The sequence below is a fragment of the Elephantulus edwardii genome, unplaced genomic scaffold (assembly GCF_000299155.1).
Source record: "Elephantulus edwardii isolate Elephantulus edwardi_28Jun2011 unplaced genomic scaffold, EleEdw1.0 scaffold00525, whole genome shotgun sequence".
Classification (NCBI taxonomy): Eukaryota; Metazoa; Chordata; class Mammalia; order Macroscelidea; family Macroscelididae; genus Elephantulus; species Elephantulus edwardii.
Genome location: NW_006400275.1, coordinates 97,570 through 107,662, shown reverse-complemented (window position 1 = coordinate 107,662; position 10,093 = coordinate 97,570). Strand labels below are relative to the sequence as shown.

General features: G+C 42.7%; 1 protein-coding gene across 1 annotated transcript in view; it reads left to right on the top strand.

Annotated features, from left to right (window-relative positions):
- Positions 1–8,058, top strand: part of LOC102848948 (granzyme H-like) — a 14,124-nt gene extending 6,066 nt beyond the window's left edge. Inside the window, exons 3-6 of the mRNA XM_006903152.1 lie at positions 5,701–5,848; positions 6,266–6,401; positions 6,595–6,849; positions 7,897–8,058. Of these exons, the coding sequence (XP_006903214.1) occupies positions 5,701–5,848; positions 6,266–6,401; positions 6,595–6,849; positions 7,897–8,058 (701 nt within the window). The remainder of the gene's footprint in view (positions 1–5,700; positions 5,849–6,265; positions 6,402–6,594; positions 6,850–7,896) is intronic.
- The last annotated feature ends 2,035 nt before the right edge of the window (positions 8,059–10,093 follow it).

Genomic DNA, 10,093 nt, shown 5'->3' with positions numbered 1-10,093 from the left:
CCTGCAACTCATAGCAACCTTATGTACAACAGCCCTAAACCCTGCTCTGTCCTGTGCCAGTCTTATTATCGCTTATACATCCACCCCTAATACCCCAGTCACTGAATCAGTCCATCTCATTGAGGGTCTTCCTCTCCTGATCTGTCCCACTAATCTCCCAAGCGTAACATTCCTCTCCAAAGACTGGTCCCTTCTTGCAACATGTTCAAAGTATGTCAGATGAAGCTTCAAAATTCTTGCTTCCAAGGAGCATCCTGGTCGTACCTTCTCTAGGATGAACCTATTTGTTCTCCTAGCAGTCCATGGTATATTCAATACTCTTCTCCACCACCACAGCTCACAGGGTCACAAAATTTGATGAGTAGAAAGAGGGGTGGATGACAGAAATGGGCAATATCCAGGGTGAAAAACAATATATAGAAACTTTGCAAGCAAACCAATATAAAATAAAAATTTTATTTAAAAAAAAGAGCCAGAAAAGGAGAACATTCTTAGTTTCGATCACAAACGGATCCAGTCTCCTATTGTAGCAACTCTACTGAATGTTGGCACAGTCTCAGAAATATTCATCTTCTTGTTCTTTATTTGTGTTTTCTGCTTGGAACTCAACAGCTATGAACAAAAATGTGGTGACAGTGTTGCTCTCATTTAACTTAACCAGAAAAATTCTGCAGACCAACTTGCGTGATGACACCCAACCAAACAAGCCTATCACAGATGTATGTGTGTGATATAAAGTCACTGGGTCTGACCCTCTTCATTGCACTGTGGTTATTTTGGGTTGAGACACCATCAGCTTTAGCCTGGGTAGCCTTCCTCAGATGATGCAGTCACTCCTGCTCCTGTTGGCCTTTCACCTTCTTCTTGGATCTATAGCAGGTGAGTGACCCTCTACATCCTAGGAACCTGAGCCTATTTCCCTGAATCACTTGTACTCCTGGCCCTTCTGCCCAGTGCTAGTAAGGAATTCCTTCCATGTAATCCAGAAACTTTATAGATACCAGCTTCCATATCAAACCCAGACTAAGCAGTCTCATACTGGATAGAAGTTCTGGAAGGATGACTAGACACCCTGGACACTGTCGTAGGTGTTAGACTATCCTGGCTTTTTGTCAAATTTCCCCAGTTTAGGTGAAATCACAACAGGACTGTTACCACTTAAAGGCTTATCAGGTGGTGGCTTCGTCCTAGCTTCTCCCGATTACCTGGGAAGCAGATTATTCTTACAAAGACATTTGACAGAAGATATGAAGGTAAGTAACTGAAATTCCTTTTTGCATGCCAAGAAGCTAAACAATAATTCATTGCTAATAAGTCAGAACCAATTCATAGTTTACTCTCCACTAGATTTTCTGAGGCTATAAATTACACAGGAGTTTCCCATCTTTCTCCTTTGGAGCAGCTGGTGGGTTCAAACTGAGGAGACCTGGGTTGACAGGCCAACTTCTTACCCACTCCTCTACCTCAGGAAAATGAAGCTAAAACACAAAGAATTGGGGTATTTCTGTTGTTTTAGGTATAGGTGAGTTTGATGTGCAGTGCACAATAAAATGAAACACGGTCAGTTCCTATGCTATCCTTACAACACTTGCTGTCACGCTTAAGCTTATTATCAGAGGCAAAGCCTAAGTGTTTGCTGTGTACTTGAAACCAACTCCTACCTGATCCTTCAGAAAGTTTTTAATGCTTTAAATTGCATGGGAAGAGATCATCCCATCTTTCTACCAAAGGGACTTGGATGAATTTGAAAGGCCAGGGATGACTCTCTGTGGATGCAGAAATGTGCATAGTTAGGCTGTTGATCTTATTACAGTGCTGTTGTTAGGTGCCTCCAAGTTAAATATCATTTCTATCAATCCTATGAATAATAGTTCTGAACCCTGGCCTATGCTGTGCCATCATCATCATCTGTGATATACTTGAGCACATTGTCACAGTCACACAAACCCACCTCATTGAAAGTCTTTCTCTCCTTTGCTGATCCTCTACCTTTCTAAGTATGAGGTCCCCCTCCTTGAAATAGCCTTTCCTAGCAACATGTCCAAAGTATGTGAGATGAAGCTTTATTCCCTTGCTTCCAAGGATCACTATATGCGCACTTTATCCAACACATATCTGTTCAATCTCTTGAAAGTCCAAAAGATCAACACTCTTCTCCAACATCATAGCTCAAGAAATTAATTATCCTTTTGTCATAATTATAGATTATCCAGTTTTCTGATGCATAGCAAGTGATTTGAAAGACCATGGCCTGAATCAGGCCCATCTTATTCTTTAAACTGATTTCATTGCTCCTGAGTAGTTTAAAGGAACTCCGACAGCTGGCTTGTTCAATGTAATATGTCTTCTGATCTCAAGATTGCAGGTACCAAGGGTGTTGATTGTGATCCAAGTAAGAAGAATTAATTAACAACTTCAGTCTTTCTCCATCTATCAATGTTGATTATTGGTGTGGTGGTTAGGAATTTTGTCTTATGATGTTGAAATACATATCATATTTAAGGCTGTAGTCTTTGATCTTCTGCACCTAGTGGTTCAGGTCTCTCTCCCTTTCAGCAAGCAAGGTTGTATTATCTATATAACAGAGAATATTGATGAGTCTTCCTGCAATTCTGATCCCCCATTATTCTTCATAGAGTCCAGCTTTGTGAATGATTTCCTCAGCGTACATATTGATTAGATATGGAGAAAAGATACATCCCTGATAACACACCTTTCTTATATAAACTATTCAGTGTTTCTTTGCTCCATTTGAAAAAAAGTTTCTTCGTTTAGGTATAGGTTTCCATACGAGTAAAAGTATGTGTTCTGGAATTCTCTTTCTCCAATATTAGCCATAATTATTTAGATCACACAGTCAAATGCTTTTGTATAATCAATAAAACATAAATAGACAGGGCTTTATGAGGAAGAGTGTGGCATCAAGTTTGGAGGAAGATTCATTAACAACTTACAATACACAGGTGACAGAACCTTGCCTGCTGAAACTGAAGAAGACCTGAAGCGCTTGCTGCAAAATGTCAAAGACTGTAGACTTCAATATGGCTTGAAGTTCAACATCAAGAAGACAAAGATTCTCACCATTAGGCCAATTGGCAGCATGAGGATTAGATGGAGAAGAGATTGAGGTCACAGCTTGCTTGGATCCACAATCAACAACACTCTTCACACCAGTAGTCAGGAAATCAAAAGAAAAATTGCATTGAGAAAATCTGTTTTCATGGACCTCTCCAGAGTGCTGAAGAGCAATGATGTCAGTCGCACCTAATCCAGGACATGGTCTTCTCAATTACTTGTTATGCTTCTGTGAGCTGGACAATGACTAAGGATGACAGAAGAAGAATAGATAGATGTCTTCCAGTTGTCATGCTGGAGAAGAATCTTGAACGTACCACAGACTGACAAGAAAACAAGTAGGTCTGTCTTGGACAGGGTGAAACCAAGTATCTCCTTGGAGGCTACGATGTTGAAACTCCAACTCACTTACTTTGGGCATGTAGCCCAGAGAGATAGGTCCTTGGAAAAGGACATCATGCTCTGAAGGGTGGATGGACAGCACAGGTAAGGGAAACCACAGAAGAGATGGATTGATTTAGTAACTGGGGCAATGGGGTTTGTATGTTGGAATTAGTGAGACTGGCTCAGGAGAGGGAAGCATTCAAGGCTGCTAAACATAGGGTCACTATACATGGCAGGCGACCCAATGGCACATAACAACAATAGCATACTATGACTGGTTTGGAAGCAGGAGTGGCATCCACTTCCTAAATAACATGCCTCTGGAAAGTCTAAGAACTTTGATAAATGTCAATATTTGTAGAGGGTCTTCAGGACTTTTGTTCATGGGGTGGCTATGAGACATGCTCGACTCAAAGGCAATAATCAACAACAACAAAAATATGTGTGCTATTAAAGTAGTGGTCTCAAAATCATTTCAATGTGTTTGACGTCCTTCTCCAGGTTCAGTGCTCATCCTGACCAGGATAGAAATTCAAGTTGCAATTTATCTCAAAGAATTTATATTGTCTAAACTCCTTTGCAGTCTACTTCTAGTTGGCTTCTCTGCCTCCCCAGGCTTTGGTCACTCCACTGTCTTTGTAGTCAGCATTCCTGACGGTCCTTTGACTTTGACTCCCACCAGTATAATCCATACCAAGGCTCATCCAAAGGCTTATTGGGAGTGATTAAATGATACAATGATAAAAAGATATACTGAAGTTCCAAGGTGTAATAGGCTCTGGAAAGCCTGAGACTTTTCTAAAATTTTAATTCTATAAACATCAGGGTATATTAATAGAAAATACCACAAACTTAGCAGAGGTTCAGACAGGTCAGGAAACACAGAATAGTCCAAAGAGTCATATCCAGGATGCTTTATGATGACTCTGCCATTTTAAAGATAACAAGCGTAATCATCTATCCATGTGGGCTGTCCAGAACAAGCACTGTCACATTTTAAGAGGGGCTGTTTGAGATTTGACAGTAAGAATGGGTCACTGTGACAGAAACCCATCTTTCAGGAGAACCATGTGCTATCTGTCCCAGCATCTCCAGGGCAATGCTGACCCTTTTATCAATCATCAAGTAGGATGCCACAGTCACCTCATCATCCAACTTTTTCTTTAAGAGGAGATCATTGGAGGTCATGTAGCAAATCCCCCCTCACATCCATACATGGTGTTTTTTACTTTCACTGGGAAGTCAAGAGAGTGATATCCTTGTGTGAGAAGACTTTGTCTTGACAGCAGTTCACTGCAGAGGAAGATGAGGGGCAGATGTTACCAGGACTTCTATTTCCATATTTGCTCCTCAGGGGCGCTCCTGCAGCGTGTGTAACACAGGCCCAAGGGGTCTCATCAGAGGAATAGTGAGCAGGATGAGGTGGAGAAAAGAAGGTCAACATTAGCTTATGAAGGCAGAGGTTGGAGCAAGTGGGAAAGATCAGAGAGGTACCTCACTGGATGTTTTAAGCAGATAGTGAAGATTGACAGCAGGTATGGATCAATTAATTTCATATGAACTGAGGGCTAAAGGAAATGCCACAACTGTTTACCGTCAGTGCTCTTCTTGAGAAACCAAAGGCTCAAGTTCAAGAGTCCCCTCCTTCCAGCATTTCCCCTCAGCACCAGCCCTACCCTGACTCAAGAATTGTAACAATGCCTTTCAGTTGTGCACGGTGAACCTGAAGAAAAAGATGGCTGCCTTTAAAGTGAAATTTAACACTAGCCTGGCCTGGCTCTGGGGACAAGGATGTTTCACGAATCTCTGGGTTCTGAAGACTCTTGCTAGCAATAGCAGGATGCCTTCATTTGCTCTGCTAGAACAACAGGGCTGGAATAGTCAACCTGGAGAGTCACTCAAGCCTATAGGAGCTCACCTGGGGTGAACCAGAAAGGCAAGGATTCTTCTCCATGATTCTCTGGGATTCTACCAATTTGAAAACAAGGTCTGTCCCCACAATCCATGTGTGTAATATGAGATTTCCAGAACGAGAACTATCAGCTTTTAGGAGAGCTCATTGAGACTTGAAGAGACGGGCATGTTATCAAGCCAATAAGGATTGCTTTTGGGAGAGTCCAGGACAACTTGTCCCAAAAACTAAAGGGCAAAGCTGATCCTGTCTTCAATGATCAGGTAGGATGATCACTCCTTCCAGATTCCATTTTGTTTTGTTTTGTTTTGTTTTGTTTTTGTTTCCAGAGGAAATCATTGGAGGTCATGAAGCACAGCCTCATTCACATCCATACATGGCACTTGTTGAGTTAACTCTTAATGGCACGGAGGAACAGTGTGGTGGTTTCTTGGTGGAGGAAGATATTGTCCTGACAGCAGCTCACTGCTGGGGAAGGTGAGGGGTAGAACCTCCAAGGACTCTTCACATTCCTACCACACGGTAGCGCTACTTCATCTGGGTGTAACTCAGGCCCAAAATTTCTCATCATTAGAACCATTTGAGAGTGGGATGAGGTGGTGAAAAGTGAGTCACCATGTAGCCCATGATGTCAGAGAATGGGGCAAGTAGAAGAGGCTATTTCAGGCAGACAGTGGAGGTTGAGAGCAGGAATGGTCAAGCCATTTCATATGACCTGAGGGCAAAAGAGAATTCCACAACCACCTATAAGCTGCAGAGAAACCAAAGGTTCAGCAAGCTCAAGATGAAGGGCCCCTCCCTCCAGCATTTCCCTCAGCAGCCGCCCTCCCCTCCCCAATTTTCCCCTGCTTTAGGGCTCCAGTTCTGAGAACCTCTTCTTTTCTCTCTGTACAGCCCCATGAGTGTCATCTTGGGGGCCCATGATATTGTGTTGCAAGAAAATACACAGCAGGAAATTCCTGTAAAAAAAGCCATCCGCCACCCTGATCATAACAATGTGCCTCAGAGCAATGACATCATGATACTACAGGTGAGGCTCACTCCCTGCTGCTCCTGCTCCCTTGGGTTCACGAACTTCTCCTTCAACCAGAAGCCCAGCCTTTCTCATACTTACTGCTTCATTAGTCCCAGGCCCTGGGAAGAGATGGGATGAAGTGCAGCCCATCAGGCTCTGCAGGGCAGCAGACTCTGTATGATCAAGTCTTTTTTGTTTCCTTCATCAGCTGAACACAAAGGCCAAACTGACTGCAGCTGTGGGCCTGCTTCCCCTGCCTGGAGAAAGTGACCATGTGAGGCCTGGGCAGGTGTGCAGTGTGGCTGGCTGGGGCTGGATCTCTGAGAATAATCAAACAAGCAAGCTGCATGAGGTAGATCTTACCGTTCAGGAGGACATCCAGTGTGAGAGCCGCTACTTGAATTATAACAGGACCATTCAGTTGTGCGTGGGAGACCCCCAGAAAAAGATGTGTACCTTTAAGGTGAGATTTAGCATTCGCCTAGCCTTGTTCTGGGGAGCAGGATGTTTCAGGAAGATCTGGGATGTAAAGATCCTTGCTAACAATAGGGGGAATGCCTTCACTCACTTTTCTGAGATAACAAGAGCACCAAACTACCCAGTCACTCAGGGCTCTGTGAGTTTCCCATGGGTAAGTCAGAAATGCGTTCCTCCAGAAAGAGAAATTTGTAACTCCTTATTCCATCCCAAAGTGATAGGGGGCCTAGTGGTAAGAAACATCACTGTAATCCCAAAGGCGCTCCTCAGGAGAAAGATGGGCAATTCCTCCTGTGCAATTCATCATCTCTAAAATCTCACTGGAGAATCAGTTACGGGTCAGTTCACAGGTGACAGCAAAACAACAACAGTAACATGCCATCTCAATCATCTCTAAGGAACAAAGTGTTTCCATTCAGGTTCTACCTTAAAGATTTGTGCTTTGAACCTTCTCAAGGATGTTCCATAAACATTATAGGGAAGAAAACCCAGTAAGCAGTTCAACTCTATAACATTTAGGATTACTATGAATTGAGATGTCAAGAACTGGTTTGGATTTTTTTTTTTTTATTTAATGTGGGGAAAGTAGAGAGAGTTGCCCCACCTACCTAGAGCACACATACAAGGAAAAGCTCTCCCTCCACGTTGAACAATCAAAACCATGTAAATACTCAAGAGCTGTCATCACCCTGGTCAATGTACTGTCTTCCATTAACCATCTGCCTTTCCTTAAACAGTAGCCCAGAAGCAAATTTCCACAGATCCTTAGAAGGCAAGAGTCCTGAAGTTAGGGAAGGAGATAGATCACAACCTAGGAATGAAACAACTATGATGTCAAGCAAAGGATTTTGGCACCCAGGGAGTTCCCAGAGAGTCCTATAGCCCCCTCTTCCTACACCCCCTACCACATACACACACACACACACACACACACACCCCGCCCCTTTCACTTCATTGGGGCAGTTTTCTCCCAGAATGTAGAGGGAGGCAGGATCAGCAGTACAATTAACTCCTTTCCTCTCTCTGTTCCCAGGGAGACTCTGGAGGCCCCTTGGTATGCAAAAATGTAGCCCAGGGCATTATCTCCTATGGAAATACAATAGGAACTCCCCCACGTGTCTCCACCAAAATCTCCAGTTTCTTACCCTGGATAAAGAAAACAATAAAAGGCCTCCAACTTGAAGAATCACCCTGAGCCCCTCTATGCTTGATCATCCTCTCTTAATGTCAAGAACCTTAATAAATGTGTCTTAACCAAGGAAATGATTGTATCTTCATTATTCACTTATCTTTTTAGCAGATGGCAATTCTAGATGAGGGAGCTCTGGAGACCTAGTGGGTAAGGAGTTGCACTGCCAAACCAAATGTAGGCGGTTCAAATACACCAAATGCCTCAAGAAAGAAAGAACAATCACTTATGGTGAAATTTATGTTGTTGTTGTTGTTGTGTGCCGTCGATTCGCTTGTGACTCATAGCAACCCTATGTATAACAGCTCTAACCTCTGCTCTGTCCTGTGCAATTTATACCCTCTGAAAACCCAGGGAAGGATCAGGTATGAGTGAGTTCTGGCTTGAGGGAATGAGATGCTGTCCTTTTTTCTTTTTTGCTTTGTTGGGCTTTTAATACTCATTGAGGCAGACCTAGAACACAAACATGTTTTGAATCATGTTCTTTTCCCTACTCTACATCGACAACTCATATGCAACAAGTCAACCAGCTCTTTCTTATCTTTTGTATTTCTCAGGCTTGCCCTTCTGCAGCGCTAAGGCAGAACACCCTCAGTGGGACAACCGAGCCTGCCAGGTTCTGTGTGCAGATGAATTGATCAGCTCTGCTTCCTGTGCTATGTGGCACCTGGAAAGAGTGTTAGTTTGCTCTGGAATTTGGGGGAGGAGCCCTGTCAATGTGTAATCAGTCCCAGGGCCTTATCTGGATCCAGGCACTTAGTTGTCTTATCAGAACACTTAAATTATAAATTTTTTTCAAAGAATAGTCATGCCTTGGGGTAAGGCCTGTGGATAGATGTAACATTCTTCCTTCACTTCCTGTGTCGAAATGCCCTCCAAAAAGGATGCCTTATTGAATGTGCATGCATCATCACATCTCATCCAGGATGTCAGAGGCTCTGTGTGCTGAGGAGGGTGTCCACATAGAAGAAGGCCTGGGAGAACACTTTCCTGATCCTGACCAGGCTCTGTACCCCACTCTAGGTCCCCAGGATCCCCCCTCCCAAGTCACTGTTGACAGTGTACTTTGTTTCTCTATTTAGTATCTGTTGCTTTTAGAGAATTGGCATAAAAATGTTGGAATAGCTAACAGTATTAGTATGTGTACAATTTCCTTTTTATTTTCATTTAATTTTTCTTTTCCTTTTTTATAAGGAAATGGATCAGAATGATTTGTTTCCTGGATGGTATGTTGTTATTGTTGTTGTGTGCCTTCGATTCAGCACTGACCCGATAGTTGACCCTCCAGCAGATTTTAAGAGGCAGTTAATCACATGAGCGGAGACTGCGCATATTTCCCAGCACATCTGCTGGTAGATTTAAACCATGTGCCTTTAAGATAGTCATCTGGACAGTTGCCTGAGAATATAACTTTGGTCAGTACATAGGAAGTTTGCATGTTGCTCTGAAAGGACTTTAGCAGATCATCCTCTAAGTAGGAAGAAAAGTAGGACTATCTGCTCCCAAAACTCAACCAATGGAAACACCACAAATCTCGAGTTATCTAGGTCTAGTCAGCAACTTTGCTCATTGGATGAGTTGTGCAAGGATAACAAGAGTATCATCCAGGAAGAGTGAAAACAGTCATTACAAAGAGAAGAGGAAGAAAAGACCAAAATGGATGTCAGAAGAAACTCTGCATATTGCACTAGAGCACGGAGAAGCCAAAGCAGAAGGAAGACTTCAAGATACTAAAGAGCTAAACAGAAGGTTTCAAAAGGCAACGGGAAGACAAAGTAAAATATTACAATGAAATGTGCAAGGAGCTGGAGTCAGAAAATCAAAAAGGCTGAATTCATTCAGCATTTCTTAAGCTCAAGGAATTGAAGAACAAATTCAAACCTCAAGTTGCTATAATCAAGGATACTTTAGGCAGAATATGAAATGATCCAGGAAGTATTAAAAAAAGATGGAAAGAATATACTGACTCATTGTATGGAAAGGAATTGTCAGACACAGAAGAATTTAATAAAACATCATATGAGCAAGGGCCTATAGTGAT